This window comes from Ammospiza nelsoni, chromosome 3 (assembly GCF_027579445.1).
Source record: "Ammospiza nelsoni isolate bAmmNel1 chromosome 3, bAmmNel1.pri, whole genome shotgun sequence".
NCBI lineage: Eukaryota > Metazoa > Chordata > Aves > Passeriformes > Passerellidae > Ammospiza > Ammospiza nelsoni.
In genome coordinates this window covers 45,502,714-45,526,485 of record NC_080635.1, presented here as the reverse complement: position 1 = coordinate 45,526,485, position 23,772 = coordinate 45,502,714, and the positions used below count along the sequence as shown (strand labels likewise).

Below are 23,772 nucleotides of genomic sequence, written 5' to 3'. Positions count from 1 at the left end.
TAGTAGTAGTGGAGAATATTATTAGTAGTAGTGGAATTGGTCTTATGTGTTCATTCATTCTTGATCACCAGTAAATAGGAATAGAAGCACGTAAGGGCTCCTTTAAACTTTAGTTTCTTTTGTTAATGTGCCTTACATTTTTGTGATCCAGATACAATGTAAAGTAAAAACAATTCTTATTTAATTGTAATATAGTTTGTATGTCATTTATCAATTTTACCAAACATTTCCACATTCAATAAATTCTCCATACTTTAGCTATCAAGAGGGCATACTGGGCAGCCTTATTTCTTCTTTTCACCTGATAGTATTTTCATTTCATGAACATCAGCAGGAATACAGTTAGTCATATTTGATCTCTCTTCCCACTTGGTATAGCAGATGCATTTTCCATTATGATGTGGTCAACTGTTTTGTATATTGTTGAATTTTCATTCATTTTTCTTGATTATCATTCAGATTTTCAGAGAACAAGTCAATCCAGAAGTAATAGTATCAAGTCTTTTGAACATTTTCCAGAAAGCTGATCTTTCAAAGGATGGAAAGTGGTATGTTTGTGCCTTTTTTTTTCAGTCTACATTCTTTCTGTACAAATTCTTTTTTTTAAAGAAACTATAAGAGTACTTTAAAAACTGTGTTTCTCTGCAAATGCTTTTTGTTATGCTATGTCTATGCTGAGTTACAAGAGAGATGTCCAATTATTTCCATACCATTTCCTATTAATTCCTTATTTGTTGTTACAGCTGTTTAGATACAGAAAATCACCATGGAAAATAGAGAACAAATCAAAGAAATGTTGCTGATGTGCTTGAGTAATGTATTTTCAACATGTTTTGTTCTCTTTCAGGTACAAGGTTTTGGAGCAAACAGTAAAAATTTTAGTCAAAGAGGAGATTTTAAAAGAGAAGAAAGAACTGCTAGATGCAGCAGTAATGCAGTTGTTACCTTTTATGATAATCACTAATGCAAATGCAAAATCTGCAGACTGGAAAATGGCTGTTTGTTTGTCACAGTCTGATCTCTGCTCTTTACATCCTTTACTGAAAGGCTGGCCAGAAGGTAAAGTGTTCCTTGTAACTAATTTGATAAGAGAAAACTTGTGGCAAGTTAGGACCTCCTCCTTATTGAACCTAAACACATACTGAAGGACGCAGGCTGTCACTATCAGGCTATCATGCTGTAACTGAATGGATTTTGAAAAAAACTCTTTGAAAAGAGGTAGAAATTGTTTAGTACGTTTCTGACTCATTCTAAATATTATTGAGCCACATGAATTTTATATCTAGATTATTGATTTTATTTTTTTTCCCCCTTGGAGTAGCTCTTGAAGAGGCAATTAAATCTGCTGAGTCTGCAGAGTTGGTTGGAGTGGCCAATGAGAAAATGATTCGTCTGCTTTCTGGAAATTTGACATCAGAGGACCCTTCCTTACTATTGCAAATGGTAAGTGTACCATGTCAGCCTAACCTTGGAGAAGTTTTACTTTTCAGGTGGTGACTGATTACTTTTCAGGTAATTAAACAAATGTGATATTGAAGAGCTTTGCATGGCTGCTCTAGGCACTAGTATGCTATCATCAAGCTGCTAGGCAAATACATGTATATATAAAAATTATATCTATTTATGTCTGTATGTATTTATGTATTTATATACAAGTTACATATATATATATATATATATAAAATACCAAACCATAATACCATCCATGTAAAACCAATTTCTTCCTTAACTTAAGGAAAAGAACTGATTACCTTTTTTGACAAATGATTAGTGTAACTAAATTTGAGGAATTTTTACTTTAGTAAAAAAAAATTTTAGAGAGTAAGCAGGTGTACCTGTGGGTAGTTCATAGAAACTGATGTTTGTGCATTGCAGGGTTTCAAAGAGTACAATTACAGCAGACAGTCACTTTTTACCTGTGGTAGAAACTAAATAGTATTACACCATTTTTCATTTACATGTTCAGTTTAGTCATAGGGAACTCCCACTGTTTTACTGATTTTTGTTGTCCAACACTGTTTTTTTCTAAGATTGATGACCTGATACTCGTTGCTGAAACAGAATCTGACAGTGTGAGACGGAAAGTAACTACTCATATAATTGGTGCAGTGCTTGTTCAGCGCTGCTGCAATGCACAGAGAAAGGAAAATTATCTTCCAGTGGCTATCAGAGTCTTCCGCTTCTTGGATAAAAAAATTAAGAATCTCAGAAGTTGTGAACCTGCAGAGGTAAGATGTAAACAGTCTGGAGAGGGCATTTTCTTTGTACTGAAAACAGTATTAAGAAGGTTTTTAAATTGTTTTTACTGAAGACCAAGTTCAGAAACTCTCAGTGAAAAATCTCACCTTCGTTTCTTCTCAGAGCAAAAACACACACTTGGCAATAGTGCCATTAAGAATTACTCTAATATTTTATGTGTGTTTCCATTGGAGTTTTCTTGACCTATTTTGTTGAGAAACAGCTCTAGGGTTTTTTTCTGTAAGAAACCCATGTGAGCAGGTTGTGTTTCTGTGTGTACATCCCCTCATATGCACACATAGTGGCACATGGTAATTATTTATTCTGACCTCAGGTTATTCCATTAATGATTTTTTTGTATACGCAAGTATCTGAAACATGGATTGCTTTTCTGGAACAGAGCTAGATGAAAGTGTTAAACTGACTGTCAAAAATGTTGCAATTCCCAATCCCTTTGAAGAGGTATTTTAAAGAGACTGATAGTTTACTCTTGTGTTACTTCATTTATGTACACTCTAATTATGGTAGAAAGAGCTGGCATAGGTTTTAAAACTGCAGATGCAAGTTTCAATGTAAAATCAGAAATGTAATTCACTCCATAAGGATACCTCTTTGGAGGTTGGAAATGAAATGTTGCTGAATTTTAATGCTAAATTTCTGGTTTCTTTTGCATGGAATTGTGACAGAATACATTAAAATCTATTTTCATTTGCAGGAAACTCCCCTAAGCTGGTCTGTTGAAACAGTAGAGGACACTTTGGTGCCTGAGGACTTGTTAATTGCCTATATAGAAAAGCTCAAAAGTGATGAGACTGCTCATGCAGAAGAGTCAGCTATGGTTCTGTTCTTATTGAAAAACTTCATTAAAGGCCTAAAAATTCCCATGGCCTTTGTAAAAGGTAGGTGTTAAGGTTTTGCCTGTTACTCACACCAGTGAAAAAGGAAAGTTGGGTTTTTTTTCCCTTCAGAAGTTGTTGGAATCATGGAAATGTTGCTTCCCTAACCTTGTCCTTTGTTACTGACATCTGTAAAGATTGCTTACTTGTGAACATGAAATCAAACAAATGTATTGTCCTCTTTTAACTAGAGATATCTGTTCTCTCCTGGTTTCTGAGGGTGTTCCTATGCACCTGCTGTGTCTTAATTATAACCTGTATTTTTTAGAGAAATACTGGTGGAATCCTGAATCTCTGAAGCAAGATAGCCAAGACTACCTGCACATCATTTTGGGGCTGTTTGACCTGCTTGTCAGTGGAGCTAGTGAGGGAAGAGATGCTCTTCAGTACAGAGCATTGATGAATCTCTTATTCAAGGTATTATTTTTGCATTTGGTGCTCTGAATTATGAGTCAGAGTCATGAAACTATTTCATGGTTGCATTACTTTTAAGGAAAACTGAGAAAAATGGTCAACAGGTCATGCAACACTGCTTGTGGCATTCAAGTACTGTGAGGAGATGGAAGTGTAAGCTTCAGCTGGGTTACTTAGCCCTAATGAAATGTAATAATGGAAAACTAAAGTTAAAAAACAAAACATAAATGTACTATTGGAGGCAAAGATGAAAACAACACTGATTCGCAGGACAAGATCAAGAGCCTAAAGTTTGAGGAAAAAGTTTTGGTTCTAACTGGTAGCAAGACAAAGAGTTGATTTGTAAAATTTGTTAGTGTTTAAATACAGAAACTGGAAGGAAAACTTCTAGGAGAACTTTTGTGTTTCCTTATTACATAATTTCATGGTTTTTCACATGCATATGTAAATAACATCTGGCCTTGTGTATACATGCAGCATTTACTCAATAACTTTTTCTTCCCAAAAGACACTGTTTCTCTGTTGTTCTGAGACAAAGTTCTCTTTCTGAGACAAAGCACTCCTTTGAAGTGGGTGGGGTGGTTTATCAAATGTTTTCAGTAGCAGTTTGCCAAATAAATTAAACAAGTGCTTTTTTCTTTTTTTTTCTTTTCCATCGTGTTAAATTTAAGGAGCATCTAGAAAATTCAGAGCTTCTCTTCAAATTCCTTTCCATTTTATGGACTTACAATTATAACCTTTCAAATCAACTGAACTATGAAGTCAGTGCAATGCTACAGACTCAGGCTCTGTATATTGGCTATGCACTGCTTGAATCACAAGCAGACCAGAACAAGAAACAACTGCTATCACCATCATCTCCAGGTAGAGTAAAATTCTATCTGTCTGTCTGTTGGTCTGTCTGTCTCTCATCTTAGCACTCAATCACTGTACTTTTTAATTCTGTACAATTTTACAATATTTTATACCATGAAGGGTATCTCAGGTTATTTATGTTCAGCTTCACTGGGCTGAGACAGTTCTCTTGCTGATTCACTGGTGCAGTTGTAAGTCCAAGCTTGAAGTAACTGAAGCCACTTTTTTTTTTTATTTTATAAGTGTTAAAGTAGCACAGGGCTGTGCTGAAGGAGTCAGTTACAGGACATTACTGTCTGTGCAGTCTCAGGGTGTGACAGTCACTAGCAATATATGAGCTCTGAGCTTAAACATGAGTATAAGGACTGTGATGAAGCTCAGAGTCATGAATCTGTGAGACTCGTATTGGTTTTGTGTACCTTAGAGGCTTACAGTGAAAAGAGACAACTTCTTAATTCCAAAGTAATGTTGATGCCTCTTCAGGGACAGCTGCAGTAAAATTTTCACCACTCACTTTACTCTGTTCTTTTCCTCCTTCCCTCATTGTTCTTGCAGTGGTGATATCTTTGCTAATTAACTTGGCTAGTCCTGTGAGTGAAGTTCGAAGGGCTGCTCTCAACTGCCTCCATTCCTTGGGAGGAATAAAAGAGTCTCTGTTTCATCCTGTCCTTCAGCATTTGGAGCAAAAGACAGAAGAGATTGTATCTGACCCTACATACATAGCACAGGTATTTTTTTAATTAAGGTGTCTATTAACACAAGTTTTGTCTGCTGCTGTGAGCTTCTGTCTCACAGAAAAGAAATCAAGTTAACCACAAAAGTTGTTTGTCTTTGTATCCAATAGTGGACTGACTTATAATTGTTTTAGGAACTATAAAAACATTTAGGTGATTTATTACATGCAGAGGGCTGAGAACCTAAGAGGCATTAACAGTGGTTTATTTCCAGATGAAGAACTCTGCTTATATATAGATGACAGTGTTATGAAAGCATCAAATAATTGTTCTTTTAAGGCATTTTTATTGCAAGAAAATAACTTAATTTTCACTTTGCTAATGAACCAGATTATGGGAACTCTATTTGAGGATCTTGAGACACAGTCAAAACAGAAATCCCAGAAAAAAAAATTGTTGGAAGCTTTGGAAAACATACTTGATTGTGTACAGAACCGTATTTTCCCATCATATATTGCAAGAAACTTAATGAAAATTCTTCATGAAATCCATGGTGAAGTAAGTGCTGCCTTTTGAGTTTTTATGGATTCTGCATTTGAGTGAAATGCTGAAATCACATATAATTTAGAAATAATGCTGTTAAATAATTCCACAATGTATTAGATTATTAGGTATTAAGTTGACACCTCCAGTAATATGCAGTGAAGCTGCAAAGTATGGTTTAATGAAACATAAAACGTTTGCATGCTCCTTCTGGAATGTAATGGCTGCAGAATTTTGCATTGGAGTTTTTAAAGAAATTCCCTTGATATTACTAAAAAATACTGTTTCAGAAGAGATTGCTGCAGAAGAAATGTGTTACTTTGGTAAGTGAACATTGAGTTTCCTGTACAGAATTGCAAGGTATCAAGTAGTGACTGTGAATTTCTTTTATATATATTAACCTAGTCTTATCTAGCATTTTCAGAATTCTCCAAGTGATGGAAAATATGACTTCAAAGTTGAAAAAATGAATTAAATTTGAATTTTTATGTCCTGTTCAGTTGTATGTGTCTTGAAAAGATTATGAACTGCATAGAGGGTGTTAGTTGTTTTGCATCACATATGGGTTTTGTGGAAAACAGCAATCATAAATGGGTGGAAAAATTACCTTGTTTCTGTACTTTGAAATTATGAAATACTGTTCTGCAAATGAAAATAGCTAAGGAGCAGATGAGCAAGTACTTGGGGTAATCTCATATTATACCTTGTATTTTTCCAATTGAACAGCTGCTGCCTAAAATACTGTGTGCAGTGTGGTCCAAGATGCTGCAGTAAAATGAAGCTGTGCTACTGGAAAGTTGTTAAACTGAGAATGGATAAACTTCCTGTTATGCATTTTCTCTGTTTGCAGATGGTTCTCTCTCACCTCTTGCCTGTACTAGAGCGTCTGCTAGAGAAGGTCTCTCACAATGCTGAGGCAATGTTTAAAGATGAAGTCATTCTCCTGCATCTAATCCTTGGAAAGTTTAATGAATATTCAGCCACCCTCCTGTGCAAGAATCAGAAGAGTCTGGATTTATTTATCAAAAGTCTGCATGCTGCCAAGAAAATATATGAAGAAATTCCACCATTTCAGATCACAGCACTTGGGCAGGTATGGCTTTATGAAATACCTTTTATTTATTTTTATGCTTAAAGCAGCTAGCAGTGTTTGAGATTGGATGTACAAGGGCTCTTTCAGTGTAGAGGAGTCCATAGCTTTTGACCTGTCTTTTTTTTTACTACAAGATTTCAGTGTCTCCATACTGTCTCTGAAACATCTAAACAGGCTACAAAACTTGAACTCTTAAAATTATCAGAAGGAGATATTGCTGCTTGCTCTACGTTTTGCATTTTAACAAGCACAAAATAGTAATACTGTATTTGCTTGCAGATGAGTTCCTATATCATTTTAGATGCTGCTGTGCCGCAGGTTTTAGGCTTTTGTCAGTCAGACAAGAGCTTTACTTAATCTTTTTCATCTGAGGAAAAATTGTCAACAAAATACAGTAGGTGAGAAATAGTTTAATTTGAAGGAAGCTACAGATTCAGGCCTGTACTGGCCAGGTGTAGGCATGTCCTTCCCAAAGGCTGGCAACAGCAAGTTTGTTCCCCACACCAGTCAGTTGTGTGAAAAATTTCAGAAATCAGTTTGTCTGTTGGATATTTCATGTGCCTGTGATCTACATCTTTTTGCCTGGATATATACAAGCATGTAGTTAATATGCAGTTTTTTGCAGTACTCCATGATGGGGTATGTCATACAGAATCCAACATATATTAATTCAACACCTTGCAATTTTGCTACCCTCTTAAAGTAAACCTCTCTGCATCTTTTTTTCCCCTTTTGTAGATTACTAAGCCATTCTTTGCAGCTGTGTCAGATGGGATGGTGCAACAGAAGCTACTAAAAGTATTGTTTGACTTACTCTTAGACTGTAAGAACCCACTTTGTGCCCAGACAATCAGCAGTGTGTTTAAAGGGGTAAGTGGCAACCTCCAGAAATATGTTTCAACCCGTTGCAGTGTGATTTTGTGTCACCTACATTCAGTAACACTTGTTGTTTATATCATTTATAGTGGGAAAGGAATGGGAAGCTTTTTGTCAGAGAATAGTGTTAATAGCATGAAAATTTTGTTAAATGACTGCTTTCAAAAGGTGTTTCTTTAAAAGCCATCTATCAGTGACTTACTACACTAAGTGAATGAATGCAGCAGAAGTCACTTCTATTCTGGGAATATGACAGGAATATGTGGATTATACACCCATATGTGCATGAAAGAGATGTGTTTTTAAAAAAAGCAGGGCACAGATATGTTATGTGACAAATTGTTCATTGGTGCTTGCATTGTTATTGTTTTGTTTCAGATTACAGTGTGTGCTGAGCAGATTGTCAAAGAACTGGAGCCTCCTGAGAAAACCCAAAATCTGGCCACTGTTCAACAGACTAGAAGGCAGAAAATGCAGCAACTGAGGTAAAGTAACTAGAAACCCACAAGTATTATCCATGCAGTTTGAAAATACCACTTGTCTTAATACATTGCATAGCTTGTACTGAAAACCCAAGAAACTATTTCTTCTTTTCACAGTAAAATAAATCCAAGCTACTTTTGGCATGGGGAAACCAACTCATGTCACTGTTTGAGAGCTCATGGAAATACAGTCAAAATATATTTTAAAATCCAGTATATTTAATGTTGACATTTGCTGTTATAGAATCATGGCACAGTTGAACAAGATTAATTTTTGTTAATGGTAAGGTTAGTGTAAAATATAGATGCATGGACAAATTACATACAGTTGGCTGAAACCTAACAGATGTTCATCAGAATATTTGTTAATTGACTGAAAAACAGTATTTTGTTTCCAGTAAGGTGGTAATATAACCACTAATTTTTAAATCTTTGTCCTGTTTCTTCTCTCCATTCTCATGGGGAACTGTTTTGTTCACTGTACTTACTCTCTTTAAACATTCTTTCAGCCATATTGAAAAAGGATGTTGAGTTAATTTTCCTGATTTGACCTGGAATAGCTTTTTTAATTTTCCTTCACTTGACCATTTTGAATAATTATCACCTATTAGATTGACCCATCTGTAAACTGTACCTGTCACAGTTTACAAACAGACATACTCATACATTCTCCTCCATTGCCTGCATAGTCAGTGTGTTAACCACTAGTATTTCCAGAGAAGTAAGTTTCCTGGATGGCAAGCAGGTCATCATTTAGACAGTTACCTGGCAACAGATTTTTTGGTTTTCCTCCCCACTTCCAGAATTGTTTCCAATAAACACTTGTTTTTTCAAGTTCAGTCTGAAATTTTTTTGCTGTTTGTTTAAAATGTGTTGCTGCTTCAGTCAAAAGCCCACACACTGCCACCCCTCCAGGGAGCAGCAGTCAAGGACATACAATACTATGTGAAAGAAGAATTGTCTTTTTTTACTTGGGGGTGTGTGTGTGTTTCCTGAAGCACTGTAGCATTGCTTTGACAATCCATGATTGTTTGTCCTGTCTTTTTAGAAGGCCTCAAGGTGCAGAATTGGCACCAGCAACAAAGCACTCTAGCTGGCAGAGGGTGATGCTTATTCTGGAGTTACTGCAGCATAAGAAGAAGCTTCGGCATCCGCAGGCATTGGTACCTGCACTTTTCAACCTTCTGAGCAGGTAAAACAGAGCCTGGACCCCTCTCTGCTGCAGCAGACACCCTAAACATGGAAATGTGGGCTACTGGGTCTGTGCTTTTTGCCATGTTTTGTAGCTTAGCTTGCCTTTTTCAACTGAACTTCTTTTAGGCCAGTCAGGAGGAGGAGGGGAATAGGAAGTTATGATTTTTTTCCCTTTGAAACAGTAAGATTTTTACCTGATGCATAGCTTCTCTTCTGTGAAAACTGTATTGGGCAGAGGGCTTGGGATTTCCAAGAAGGATGACACCTATGCTAAAACTGGGATAATTGGCAGGACTCTTATCTTCAGCAAAGTTTTATAATTCTCTAAGCTTTGAAATTCCGCCCAATACATTGTGAAACAGTCTTAGTCCAGTGTAACCTAAGGAAATGGTTGTTTTTCCTGCCAGCCCTATATCCAGGCACTTAGGGTAAATTTATATAGATTGGGTGTTTGTCTTTCTTTCCTTATGACTTGCTTGTACATAGACTAACAATTATAGTCCAGGTGTTACTTAAGTTTTTGGCAGTGCTTTGATATATGTGTCTTTTATTAGATCAGTTGATGCATTTAAAGACAAAAAACCAGATATTTTTGGCGAAGAAACTTTGCCAAAACTTTTGGCAAAGACTTTTTGGAAGCCTCCATGTAGAATTTATGTGGGATTAAAATTGCAGTTTCTTATTTGTGTCTTAATGTGCAGTTTGGTTACTTATTTTTGCATCTCTTTTTTTCCATGAATGTATAGGTGTCTGGAACGCGCGGCATCAAAAGAAGAAAATATGGAATATACAAAGCAGCTGATCCTCAGCTGCCTGCTGAACATCTGTCAGAAATTGTCATCAGATGGTAGCAAGGTCCCAGCAGGTAAAAATCACCAGACTCATCTCTTAGTAATTCTCTCACAGCTCAGCATTAAAACAATGGTCTCAACTTGGTTTTCTTCCTTAGTCTACATTGTTTTGTTGAGGAGAGAGGGATTTCTCTATGAGGGTAAACAAGTTTACCTTCCTAATCGTTTTTTGTAGATGCATTAGTTATGGTTTGCACACTAAAAACAGTGCTTGAGTGTACTGTTTGCTCCTACATGGCTGGCCACTGATGTATTAATAAGTGAGTATTTTTACCTGCAGATATCCTGGACAAAGAAAAATTCAGTGTGGAACTGATAGTTCGGTGCATCAGGTATTCTAAAATGCCCCAGACACACCACCATGCTCTGCTGCTCCTTGGTGCTGTTGCTGGAATATTTCCTGTAAGTAACACCTGGAATTTATGCGTCGGCTCTTTTGTTGGCTTCCAAATATTGGGTAGAGTGAAGAACATACAGATCTGTTCTGTGGGGAAAAACTTGCTGAAAAGGAGCCAGAGGCAAATGGACAGGGTCCCTGCTCTTTTAGGGCTTTCTATTCCATTTTAGTTAAAAACAAACGTCTGTCTTGATGCTTTGGTTACCGGCCATTTGTGGCTCACAGTGAAATGCAACAGAAATGGAAGCAGTTTTCTGACACCAGCCCTGCCTGACCTTTCTACTGTGGTCATAGTGCTCATGTCTTGTTTCTTCTTTTTCCTGCTTTTTTATATAAAAAGGGAAAATACCTGGTCTGTTAGCACATGCATTCTTACAAGTTCCTATCTTGTACAACACTGAAAAATGAAATTGTAGTTGATAATAGAACTGGGTTGTTTTGATTTTAATTGACCAAGAAACAGGCCTTTTCTTGTATGGACTGAAATTTGACTGCACACTGCTCTAAGATACTTTTGCTTTGAAATTCTAAACCAGCAAAATGTACCCAGGTGTATCAAACTCAGCTTGCATCTTTATATTCACCTCAATATATTCTCCACATGTTTGGAAAGGTAGCATGTTTTCCTAAAGATAAAGCTGTGATATTTTTCATAAATTTCTGGAGGACTTTGTAGTTTTATTGTTTGGGGGTTTTGTTTCCATCTTACTGCCATCTCCTGTTAGAGAACCAGGCATTTGTTTTACATTAGTATTGGCTCTTAAAAATTTTTCAAGGTCAGAATAGAAGCAAACATGTTGTAGTCATTTAATCTCACTTTTAAAATCTAAAGCACTTCTTCCAATCACTAAAACTAAATGAAAAATATGCCCATAATTTATTGCTCTAAGTCCTGGCAAAATGTAGGAAACTAACTTTTGAGCTAGGTGACACCTCTAATCCAGCCTTCTTAAAATTGGTTACTATGGTTACAGTCTAGGCCCCAAAAAGCCAAAAATTGAGATTAGTATGGTTAGTTTACACTGTACGATTGTGGATATTGCAGATGTTTTACAGATACAAAAAAAAGTGGGTGGGAAAATCACTGTAATCTGTGCCACAACCACATTTTGTGTTTCTGCAGATTTCCTCATAGCTGGTTTTACTTGTCTTCACCTGGCACTGAAGGATACAAGGTGTTTTATCACACTAAATTCTCAATTTCCACTCTCTAATTAGTTGCTTGGATGTGTGCCTTGGTTTCTAAATAATGTTTAGAAATCTACCAGTCACACAATAAGTAGCATTAAGGGACAATATGCATTTAAAACTCATTTAAGGAGATTTTGAAAGATAATAATGATTCTCTTGTGATTTTTTGGGGTTTTTTAATAGGAATCTAGTGTCATTTGTAGGAATGGGAAATGCCTCAAGGTACAATATGGACAGCAGCATGAACTAATTTCATCTATTCTTTTCCAGGATAAAGTTCTTCACAACATTATGCCCATTTTTACATTCATGGGAGCAAATGTCCTGCGTCTGGATGACACCTACACTTTCCAAGTAATTAACAAGACAGTGCAGATGGTTATTCCTGCTCTTATACAGGTACATTTGTCTTCTTAATGGAAAGATTATTAATTAAGTAACTTTATTTAGAATATTGGTGGTAGAATCAGTTGTCAACTACTCTAGGATTATTTTGATAGACATTAAATTGTATGTAATATAATGTAATTCAGACGCCTCTGTCTCTGACCAAGTTCATCAGACTGCTGCTTCTTTTCAGTCTTGAGTTTCTACACTTTATAAATGGTTTAGCCAAAATTACCACAACTGTATGTTGAGAGGTCCTGAAACACACTTTAAGTTCAAGCTTTTTGTCATAAAAATAGCAGGCAAGTTCAGTAGAGGAACCATTGGAAGAAGAATCTGGTTATTAGTCCTATAATATGTCATGGTCATAAGAATAGTAGATGTGGTTTGAAAGAAGTGGAAGTGCTTTTATTCTTCCTGCTGGTGTTTGTGGGGCTTTTCTTGATTTTGCCTGGACCTCTTAGATAAATGGTTATCAACCAAAACAAAAATAGATCCTTGTTTTTCAAATCAACATTTTCTTCATTCAGATTTCACTTGCACCAAAGAAATCTTGATTCTGGATCATAATTAGATTTAAACATAAAACATGATGTATAATGTCATGTGAAAATGAATTGAGGAAGAAAATGTTTTCAATAATGGGCTGAGGGTTTCCCAGACTATAAATAATTATATCTGTACACATTTTTCATCCTTATATATCCTCATCAGTTATAGTTCTCTATTATATAAAAAGAAAGAGAAATTAAATTTTTTAATTTTTTTTCTTTAAAATCTTTCCTAGCAGCTCGCACAAGTTTCTGTGACAAATTATTTGTTGTACACGATTATTACATGTGGGAAGAGACTAATGCTACTTGAGACTCTTTAGCCTGTGTATATTATTTTTCCTAGGCCCTTGAATGTAAGACCCTAACTCAAAAGTTTTCTGAAGGATGTGGCTTTGCTTTCTCTTGATAATGTCTTGTTTGTTTCAGCTGATGCCAAGTAGAGTTTTTCTCATTTTTGTTCTTTTTTTCTTCCTTTTTAAATTTTATTTGAAGCATCTTCCTTTAACACTGCAAAGGAGCTGTATGATTACAAACTTTACTTGGGAGCACTTAGGTTTTCCTTGAGGTTATGCATTTGGCAGTGCTGCTATCTGGCACTTAGTGCTTTCTCTTATTTTCTGAAGTTGCAAGAAAGGCCTTGTACCCTGCTGCAGTAACGTGTCTGAACTGCTGTGTTTGTGCCCAGGCTGAAGACAGTGACTTGTCAGAGTCCTCGGGAAGCGTGGAGGAGGTGGTGATCAAGATCATTCGAGTGTTTGTGGATGCCCTGCCCCACGTGCCGGAGCACCGGCGCCTGCCCATCCTGTCCCAGCTGATCACTACGGTGGGAGGAGACAAATTCCTCTGGGTTCTCCTGGTGCTGCTCTTTGAGCAGTACGTGACCAAAACTGTGACAGCGACGCCAAGCACAGACAAGGTTAGCAGGCTAAGGGGTCAGCTTTTTCCCTGAGAGCCTGATCTCTATTCTTCATGGTCTTGCCTTTAGGGAGGTTCCTAATAAGCCCCAGGTCATGCTGGAAAAGGCAGTTGAGCTCTGGATTTGTGCTACAGCAGAACGTGATGGTGATGTTGGCTGTGACTTGTACTGTACATTCAATAGTGCAATGTCCTGGGGCCTGAACAATAGATTAGATCAGATTGTATAGCAATCCTTGATCTGAAGAGCTGATAATCTAATTATGTAGTGCTTCAGTAGTAAGGAAGTTGGGTTTTTTCCCTTCAGTTGTGTTTGTGAAACATGATACTGGTCTTTCTCTACAGACTAAGATGAAAACCCTAATAAATTTTTGTGTAGGCAGCCCCTGAGATTAGGTGAAAGCATAGTTTATGGGGGAAACAGAATTATTACAGGAACATTGGTCAGAAGATAGTCTTTGCTGCAGCAGTTTAATCTCTCTCTACCCTCTGGAGCTTTGTTCTCTCCAAGGGCTTGCTGCTTTTACCACTGGTGTTAATCCTGGAAGTGTCTGGCTCAGCATGGCATTTTCACAAACTCACTGAGGCGTTTTTGAGTATTTTTATTAGTATTGATAGAAATATTCTTTCTTAATCCTTGAAATATTTCTTTTTTTTTTCCTGAACCATTAACAGGATGCTGTTCTGGAAGCAGACACTGAATTTTGGATTTCCATCTGCTGCGAATTTAACGTACGTTCTCAGTTCCAGAGCGTGATGAAGATAATCCAGTATCTGACAGAGCTGCCAGAGAATAAAGAAGGTAACCACAAAGCAGAGACAGCAAATGCATGTAAATCTTCCTAATTTAAGAGACAAGGGGTAGTGGTTTTAAATTAAAAAGGGATTGATTCAGACTAGATAAAAGGAAGAAACTTTTACTCTGGGAGTGCTGAAGCACTGGAACAAGTGTCTTAGGGAGATGGTGGGTGCCCCATCCTCATCAGCGTTCAGGGCCAGGCTGGATGGGACTTTAAACAACTGTAATTTTACTTTGTTTCTGTGATCCAAAATGAAATATCTTTTATTTTTGGGTGCAAATTTGTTTTGTCAATGTCTTCAACAGATGATCCTGGGACAAAGAAGTTAACGTGTAAGACAAAGCCAAAAAGTCAGGAGGGGCAGCTCTTTAATGTGGAATCTCACTCCGACAAACAACTCCGGCATTTCAAATTCTTGTCAGTCTCCTTCATGTCACAGCTTCTTTCTTCTCAGAGTTTTGTGAAAAAGGTAATAATGGCAGTTTGCTTCTAGACTGATCACAGTAAGTGATTGTGCCATATTGTAATAGCTGAGGTGTAATTTACTTTTTAGTATGACTTTATGTTCAAAGTGGGGGCACTGTCCAGTGTATCGTGCTGACACCTTTATTGGCACAGTTTTGAAACCTCTCAGTAATGTTATTTATTTTAATAAGGCTTTTCCAGACAGTCTCCATTTATGTGACTGATGCATAGGTAACCAAGTGAAATTCTGGTTCCAGTGTATTCCCACTGGCTTAATGGAGCTTGGGATTTCACTCACAGCCTGTGTAACTCCAAATTCAGTGTGGGATTCATGCTGTTAATTGTAAAGACAAAATGTTATGAATTTCAGGCTCTGACTCTAGCAGGTAGACCCAGTTTTTCAGCTGAAAATCATCCACCAGCATGAACTGCATTTGCTAATGTGACTGCATTGCCTAAGGTTCTCAAATTTCCTTCTAGAATGATGGCTTAAATACAAATGTAGGGACTCATAATTACCATGTTAGTGGACATTTGATTCAGAAAAACCAAATTAGTGTATTCTGGCATTTTAGTTTAATGATAGGAGGAGAGTTTCATATTTTCATTCTTGCTTTTTAAACCAGATAGTTGAATATGAAGAACCAGAAGTGCTGCAGGAGTTGGAACAGAGGTATGCTTTAAATACGCCCTACTCCTATTTTTAACTTTTAGTGCAACCCAGGAATATCTTTAGGTGTAGTGCCATTAGAATATCTTTTACTCTAATGATACTTTTTAAATGTCCTCTGCAACAAGAAGTATTTGTTATGTGCACATTACTTGTTTTTGTTTTATTTTTTTCTTTTAATGGAATGTGAAACTTTTTATTTCTGAAAGATTACTCTACCCAATATCTACTCTTTTTCTGTATTTTTGATAGAGGTTATTTACATGCTTGGCCATAACTCTCAGGCTATTCATGTCTGAATCACCAAAGGAATTTGAGATTTTTAGCAAAATATATTGGTTCATTGGTAAAAAAAAAAAAGGATCATTGTTCACAGGTGCCTCTGTATCGGTGTAATCAAAGATCACAGTTGTAGCCATTGTGCTGTAAAAGCCAGTGATAGGGAGATTGAGGGTTTCTTTTGCTTGTATGTTTGTTCCAAGAGAAAAAGGGTGTAAGATTTATTTAAATGCTGTGTTCCATGAATGCTCATTTTTAAATTTTTCTGTTTCATTTCCTTGTATTTTTGTTGCCTTGTAAGATTTTATGCTTTCCAGTAATAACAATAGACTTCTTTAGTCTCGTTGTAACTTGCTGAAAGTTACTTCCTTTCTGTCTAGGCTGTTAGAAGAAGTTCTTCAGTACATAAACACTGTGGCATCTTCAGTGGAAGGAAATGTGGACAAGCCAACAGCCAAATTCTGGAGGGTTCTGCTTAGCAAGTGCTATGATATGCTGGATAAAGTAAGTCTCACTAGCCCCCGTGGTTAGCACTGGAGCATTGCTGCTTTTGCTTGTTGATATGATTATAAACTTTGTAGGGTTTCCTGTTGCATTAGTACTATATTTCATTGGATGGTCTGCAGCCTGGTACATCAGTGTTTAAACTCAGCTAACAACCTGAATAACTACAGCTAACAGCTTCTTAGGACAAGCAGAACAAAAATCAGGAATGCTTGTTGCCTTTAGGTTAATGTTCTTCTGGCTGTAAGCAGTCATTTCACTATGTCTGGTAGAGAAAATTGGCTCTTGGCAGCATTTCTCACTGTTAACTCATAAAATCATTTAGCTAATGCTGTTGCATATTTCTACATGAAATTAAATCCTTACACTTTCCCTCTTACTATTTTTTCTGATTAGAAATGTATTTGTAGAATTTGAGTGGCTATCTTGTTGGAATTTTTTTTACCTGTAAAGCATATTCCAGTTTTCATTATGTACATGGAGAGGGCATTGGCAGAATTATTTTGGGTAAAGAGGGATAGAGCTCACAAGGGTGGACAAAAGGACTTGCTGAGAAAATCTCAGAGCTAGTGGATAATGGCTGCTTAGCAGCCAGTGAACACAACAAAGCTGGAACCTGCTTTGTTGTTTTGCATGCCTCGGATACAGCATTGCTGGCTTGTCCCCTCTTCTTTGTTCTTGAAACCCATGAAGTTGAAGAGAGTCTTATCAGGAGGCTGCCATGTCACAGTGCATGCAAAAGCATTTATGGTACTGTTTGTTTGTTTTCTTGTAGGTCAATGCCTTACTGCCAACAGAAACCTTCATCCCTGTGATTGGGGGGCTGATGATGAATCAGCTGCCGTCGGTGAGACGCAAGGCCATGGACCTCCTGAACAACAAGGTGCAGCAGCGCACCAAGTGGCAGAAGAGCCAGGTGAGGCAAAGGGGTTAAACCCAGTTCCTTTAGCAAAAGTACCCAGAGAGAGATTCATGTGCAAGTGCCTGACCCCCTGTAAAGATGGCTTATACCAGTGCCAAGCCTGGCAAGGGCTCCTGAGCAGTGACACAAAGGCTGCCTGCCCACAGCTACCTTGCAGGTCCTGAGTTTCTCACTGAATATCTGATATGTGTGTTCTCCTGTCCTCTCAGATCCTGCAGCTCTTAGAGCTGGTTCCTGAGCTCATTGCCATTGTCAAGTGCAGAAGAAAGGAGGAAGAGGAGGAGCAAGCCATCAACAGGCAGACTGCTTTGTTCAGCCTCAAGCTGCTCTGCAAAGGTTTTGGCACAGAAAATCCAGCGCCATTTGTGCCTGTTCTGAAAACAGCCATTGATCTCATTTCTTCAGAGAAGGAAGAAAAAAATGTGATGGGAAGTGCTTTGCTGTGTATAGCTGAGGTCACCTGTACGCTGAAAGCCCAAGCAATACCTCAGCTTCCAAGGTACTGTTGGGTTCTTCTTAACAGAACCAGCTGCAGCAGGAGTTAGTTATACCAAAATGCATTACTGAAGGAATGCTGATGAAAGAAGTCTGCCCCTGTGTGTGTTTTGGGCAGACAAGATTAAAAGTATTTCTAGTGCTTGAAGGTGCTTTGTGGTAATAGAATAGGAAAAATTGCAAGACTTTTATAATGCACAGTAGAGTTCCTTATGGAGTCTGCTGCTAGAGAGGCAACATCTATGGCTTTAGAAAAATCAGACCATTCTTGGTATTTTTTCTGTAGAACAGATTGCATTTAAAAACAGTTGAAAACCCTTCATGCTACATTATTTTATCCTCCCTATCCAAGAAGAATCCAAGTATCTAACTTGTTCCTTGTAAAACTGTTTCATTTCTTTACAAATACAAGTCTCTTATTGTCATTAAATCTTTAAACTAAAGACTGGGCTTTGAGTAACCTGATAGAGTGACAGGTGTTGGTCTAGATGATCTTTAAAGATTTCATCTGACCAGACCATTCTGTGACTCTAAATTTAATATCCTTCATTAGCTTAAAAATAAAATATGACAGTGAGCCTAGAATACTGAGCTTTCTTGAATACACATGTAAAAATTCTTCTGAAAATTGTCCCTGCAGGCTTAACAGATGGATTTATTGGATTGGAAACACCTCCAAATGGTCAGTTATTTCACCTTTCTCTGTTTATGTGTGGTTATTCACAGGCTGATGCCAGCACTCTTGAAGACTTTAAAAAGTAAGAAGGAGCTGGTCTCCAATGAGATTTACCTGCTGAGTGCCATCACTGCTCTGCTAAAGGTTGCAGAAACACTGCCACACTTCCTTAGTCCTTACCTTTTGGAGTGCTTGTTGCAGGTGAGCTCTGTGACTCCTACAGGTGTGTAAAGGGGGGACAGGACCTGCCCAGATCCCAGAAGAATTACTTTTTTAGTATCCAGTAATCCCAGGCATTACTTTCTTATCTCTGAAACTGAAGTAGGAGTGTGTGCCAACTTTGTGAAAGCTCATAACCACTCTTCTACTCACCTTCTTTTGCAGGTAACTCAGACACAGAACCTAAAAGCATCTCCTTCTCCTCCCTCAGGTTATATTTTTCCTCTTTGTAAAGGGAGGTGAATCACAAAGAATCATTCTGTAATATTCAGTCTCCTCAAATGTGTATCTGACACTCTTGTGGGAGTCATTCTAACCCTCTGCTGCTGACATAGGCATTTTTCAGTGTTTGTCTTCTGAAGACAGTGAGGCTTTGTACACAGACCTTAGCATAAGGTGTTCCAAGTGGTGCAAACAGCAAAATTCCTGTCTGACATTTGAAGCACACAACTACTATAAAATAAAATCTGAAGTTGCTAAGTAGGCCTAACTTTTGTTGGAATTCCTCACAGGTTGTCCGCTTGGAAAAGATTGTGTCCGAGTTCGGTCCCACTTCCCAGATCAGTGTCCGTGTAGCAGCACTGAAATCCATCCTAGCGACGAGGCTGGCTCCCCGCATGCTCCTGCCTGCGGTCACCAAGTGTTACAGTGAAGTGCTGCATACCCGCAAGGTAAGGGCTTTCTTCATCCTTCAGTACTGTCATAAAGATGGAGAAGAAACGAAGAGCCAAAATTTGGTTCAGCTGTGTCTCCTCCTGGCACTGTGGCTGTCACCATCCTCCTCGCTGTGGCTGAAGAGTGAGAAACAAAGGAAGTCTCACAAGCACTGTTCAGCAATAACTAAAACACTGCTGTGTAATCAGCATTGCTTTGGTCACAGATCTAAAGCACAGCTCCATGTGAGCTGCTCTGAAGAGAACTAACTCCATGCCAGCCAAATCTGCCATAGTCTTTATATTATTATCTCTGGAGTTTTTTGTACTGCTGCAGTGATTCAGGAAAGGTAGATCTGGAAGAGATCTACCAGTTTAATGTCCTTTGCATGTTAGATGATGAATGCTTTGGAGATCATCCCATTCATAAAGGACTTCATTTATGTGCTAGGAACGTGAGTGAGTGAGAATTTTCTCCAGTATGGCAGAGGGTAGACAAAATGCTTTTCAGGAATCCTACTAACTTAAGCCCCAAAAAGTACAAAGAAAAAGCTTATTTATTTTATCAACAGTATTTCAGTGGGTAAATGCATGAAGTACATAAATCCAATTCCCTAGTTATGTTTTTCAATTACTGTCAATATCACAGTTGCCTTTGCATTGCTTTGCTTTTGTTTTGGCAGAACTGCCTGGGTCCCCTTATGAACATTTTGAAGGAGCACATTACTGGGATGGAGAAGGAGCACCTGATTTCCCATCAGGCTGAACTTACAGCATTTTTCATGAAAGTCTTGGACTTCCGAACAGAGCATGCCGAGGTAGCTCGACTGGGAGGATGAGCAGCAGCTTCACCTCTCTACATGCCAATTGCATCACTTGTTTAAGAAAAGATTAGCAGATTCCATTGTACACGTGCTCTGAAATTCTGGGTATCAGATATTCTGTTCCACATTGGTTTTATGGTGGAAAACATGGTAGTTTTTAGTCTGAAATAGAAAAAAATTAAAATGTGCTTTGAAAGCTCAAATTCTTACATTTCAGACTTAGAATTATGTTTTCTGATTTTTCTAGGATGATTTAGAGGAAGTTGGTAAGATAGAAGCTTACATTATTGACTGTCTAATCAGTATGGTTATGAAACTTTCCGAAGCGTCTTTCAGGCCCCTCTTCTTCAAGGTAAGAAGTCTAAATGTAATTCATCTGCATCAGCATGTTTGTGTTTTCCAGTGGACAGACACAGGAAACAGCTAATCTGCCTTTCACTTTCAGCTCTTTGATTGGTCCAAAACAGAGGCTGCCCTACGAGACAGGCTGCTGACATTCCATCGAATAGCAGACTGCATTGCAGACAAGCTCAAGGGGCTCTTCACCCTCTTTGCTGGTCACTTAGTGAAGCCGTTTGCTGAGACGCTGAACCAGGTCAACATTTCTAAAACTGGTAAGTTGTCAATTACTGGCTACAGAAAGGCTTAGTCTTGATTGCTGAGAGGCTAATTTTAATTGCAGAAATTTTAGTCTTATGGGATTTATTTCACAGCACCCATAATTCATTTCTCTCCTTTTTCTTCCTGTGGTAAATGAGAAATCTTTCTCTGATGGAACCAAAGGACATTTTTCATCCATAGGCATGGGGCTGCTATTACAATGTTGTGACCAAATGAAAATTTTCTGTGTCAGCTCCCGTGAGCTTCCCTGAGTATGAAATTGTGTAGAAAGAGGGTTTCTCTTTTTACTTTTTCCTTTTTCATTCATTGACTTCTCTTATATGCTGCCTGGTGTATCTAGACTCCTCTGCTTTCTTGGGCAAAAATAGATGTTATTATTTTCTGTGGGAAATTTTGCCCATCCCAGTTGTGACCTGAAGAAATTCTCCATATCCACAGGTATGGCCAAGCACTTCTGTAGCCAGTGGCTATTCTCTTTTATTTCCATCAGTAGCACACCTGCTGGGGAAGTAGCTCAACGCCAGATAATGTATCACATCCACTTGATTGTTCTGAGTGATGAGTACATAATTGCTATGTAGTACATCCCGTAGCTACATTGACAGACTAGCAATGTTTCTGTCCTGCAGTTTTGTGGGAAGTTTTGTGTTTTGATTCTGTCAATGATATTTTTTTTTTCTTCTCCTTGGCTCATGTGTAGATGAAGCTTTCTTTGACTCAGACAATAACACAGAAAAGAGCTGTCTACTGTTGCAGTTCACCATGGACTGTCTGCACAAGCTCTTCCTGTTTGACACGCAGAAGTTCTTGAGTAAAGAAAGAGCAGAAACCTTGATGCAGCCTCTGGTCGATCAGGTATTGACAAATCCATAGAAACAATTCATAGCTGATTTTTTTCCCATAGTTAACAAAAGAAATCAGATGTCAGTCCTCTCCCTTAACAAAAAAGGATGCATTAGTTCATCATTTTTGGGCCATAGACAGAATTGATTTCTTTGCCTAAGGCTCTGAATTACTGACTTTTTGTATCCTTTTTTAATTTCTTCATTCTGTAAGGTTCATGCATGTTTACTGAGCTCTTGCAGAGCAGTGCACTCCCACTGATGAGCTTTAACTTAATTCTTGAGTACCTGAAAGCCAAAGCTAGAATTGTTTTTGGCTGGTTTATCTGAGCCTGGATCTGTTTTATTTCCACAGCTAGAAAATGTGCTTGGAGGAGATGAGAAGTTCCAGGAAAGAGTGACCGCACACTTGATACCCTGCATAGCTCAGTTTTCAGTGGCAATGGCAGATGATTCTCTTTGGAAACCACTGAACTACCAGATCCTGCTGAAGACAAGGCACAGTTCTCCTAAGGTTGGGAGCCATCAGAATTTGATTTGGTTTTCTTTGTCATGCTAGAAAATGGGAACAGTGCTCCCAAAATCAGAAGTCAGAATTAACCAAGTCATTGCTGAAATAGTAGCCTAAACTAAAATACTGGTGCTGTACAACAGTATTCCCAAGTTGTAGAGATGGGTGCAACAAGCTCTTCTGCTCTAGCTGTAAGCAGTTAATATTCCATGTCTTTCATGTTGTGGGGTTTGGGCTTTTTTTAAGATTTGGTATCTGTTGGAATAAGAGATATTTGTTTGTGTACAAAGATAGGGGCACTTTAGAGGGGTAACAGGAAAACAGTTATCAGCTCTCAGACCTGTTCATAGAGTTTTATCAAGACTCTCCTATTGACAGGTTACAGATATCAAGGGAGTGTACTTGGTTTTTCACAGTGCTGAGCTAAGCCCTGATAGAGTGGAAGTGGCATTGTGACAGAAAGTTAAAGTCCATTATATCAAATAACTTCCAACATTACTTGCTTCTTACAACCTCTTTTGTATTTGCCATTATGTTAACCCAGATGTTAGTATTTAAATTAGCTTAAAACTAGTTCCCTTCAGTAATGAAAGATTATAACCTTACAATGAATGGAAGGAAGGTTAGGGCAGGGGAAAACAGGGAACTATACTGTAATGTTTGTTTCCTTATGTAATTGTTTTGGTTTAGGTCCGATTTGCTGCCCTGCTTGCTTTGATAGAAGTTGCACAAAAACTGAAGGAGAACTACCTGGTCCTGCTACCAGAATCTATTCCATTCTTAGCTGAGCTTATGGAAGGTAATGTTCTAAACTGGCATTAGTGACTCATTTTGGATTCAGACAGGCTCATTGTTTTAACTGCTATACATCTTATGAATTTGTATATGGTAGCTTATACTGTGCAAAATGCAAACCAAAATGGATGATGGTAAACACTCATGAAGTTCAGTTAAATTATGGTGGCTTCTTCAGTGTTGTAGCCTTTGCACATCTCCCCATGTGCAAGTTTGAGATTTGTTAGTAGAGAGTTGCCTAGTTCAGTGACAAAATATTTCTGAGTAATAATTTCATATATGGTGTTTGAGGATGGTTCTAACCTTGATGGTGAAGCCTTCCTTGGGTAGCCTTGTAATCACTGCTCTACTTAATTCCTGCTCAATTTCTTTTTCTAGATGAATGTGAAGAAGTTGAACAGCAATGTCAGAAGACAATTCAACAGCTGGAAGTCATTTTGGGAGAACCACTCCAAAGCTACTTCTAATTTTATGCCCTTAATTTTCAAATGTTGTCTGAATTGTGTAAGCTTTACACATTCAGGTGTTACAGGCAAACTGTCATAAAGTTTTTATCAGAGACAAGATTTTAACTTTTTAATAAAATATTTTAAGAATCTGGCTTTATAATTTCTGGATGGACTAGGAATTTTCCTTATGACTTTTCCTTAACTGCTCTATACTTAACAGTGGGGAAACTGGCACAGGCTATGAACAAATCCTGAATGACAACATGTGAGACTTACTGAATTCCACTGTGCTCAGGGCATACAGTTACTGTCCCAGTGGAGGGGCTGTCACGCTCCAATCATGGTCCTCACTAGACCAATGCACTGCAGTCCTGAAAATCTGGTTTTCTCTATCATCTGTAGGGAAGTAAAAAGTATACCTACTGAAGATACTGAAAAATAACTTCCAAGAAACTATGATTCATGTGGAAACAAAATCTGTTTTACA

The 23,772-nt window shown here is 37.9% G+C and overlaps 1 protein-coding gene across 1 annotated transcript in view; it reads left to right on the top strand.

The window, feature by feature from the left end:
* Positions 1 to 23,445, top strand: part of HEATR1 (HEAT repeat containing 1) — a 34,647-nt gene extending 11,202 nt beyond the window's left edge. Inside the window, exons 14-45 of the mRNA XM_059467987.1 lie at positions 460 to 548; positions 848 to 1,059; positions 1,322 to 1,443; positions 2,031 to 2,228; positions 2,954 to 3,137; positions 3,403 to 3,551; positions 4,220 to 4,412; positions 4,959 to 5,131; positions 5,468 to 5,635; positions 6,471 to 6,713; positions 7,452 to 7,583; positions 7,968 to 8,074; positions 9,120 to 9,263; positions 10,012 to 10,130; positions 10,397 to 10,518; positions 11,975 to 12,103; positions 13,331 to 13,561; positions 14,236 to 14,362; positions 14,666 to 14,829; positions 15,452 to 15,498; positions 16,155 to 16,278; positions 17,054 to 17,194; positions 17,410 to 17,699; positions 18,422 to 18,572; positions 19,103 to 19,261; positions 19,927 to 20,061; positions 20,315 to 20,419; positions 20,513 to 20,681; positions 21,389 to 21,543; positions 21,886 to 22,044; positions 22,732 to 22,840; positions 23,215 to 23,445. Of these exons, the coding sequence (XP_059323970.1) occupies positions 460 to 548; positions 848 to 1,059; positions 1,322 to 1,443; positions 2,031 to 2,228; positions 2,954 to 3,137; positions 3,403 to 3,551; positions 4,220 to 4,412; positions 4,959 to 5,131; positions 5,468 to 5,635; positions 6,471 to 6,713; positions 7,452 to 7,583; positions 7,968 to 8,074; positions 9,120 to 9,263; positions 10,012 to 10,130; positions 10,397 to 10,518; positions 11,975 to 12,103; positions 13,331 to 13,561; positions 14,236 to 14,362; positions 14,666 to 14,829; positions 15,452 to 15,498; positions 16,155 to 16,278; positions 17,054 to 17,194; positions 17,410 to 17,699; positions 18,422 to 18,572; positions 19,103 to 19,261; positions 19,927 to 20,061; positions 20,315 to 20,419; positions 20,513 to 20,681; positions 21,389 to 21,543; positions 21,886 to 22,044; positions 22,732 to 22,840; positions 23,215 to 23,303 (4,839 nt within the window). The 3' untranslated portion in view covers positions 23,304 to 23,445. The remainder of the gene's footprint in view (positions 1 to 459; positions 549 to 847; positions 1,060 to 1,321; positions 1,444 to 2,030; positions 2,229 to 2,953; positions 3,138 to 3,402; positions 3,552 to 4,219; positions 4,413 to 4,958; positions 5,132 to 5,467; positions 5,636 to 6,470; positions 6,714 to 7,451; positions 7,584 to 7,967; positions 8,075 to 9,119; positions 9,264 to 10,011; positions 10,131 to 10,396; positions 10,519 to 11,974; positions 12,104 to 13,330; positions 13,562 to 14,235; positions 14,363 to 14,665; positions 14,830 to 15,451; positions 15,499 to 16,154; positions 16,279 to 17,053; positions 17,195 to 17,409; positions 17,700 to 18,421; positions 18,573 to 19,102; positions 19,262 to 19,926; positions 20,062 to 20,314; positions 20,420 to 20,512; positions 20,682 to 21,388; positions 21,544 to 21,885; positions 22,045 to 22,731; positions 22,841 to 23,214) is intronic.
* Positions 23,446 to 23,772: the final 327 nt, after the last annotated feature.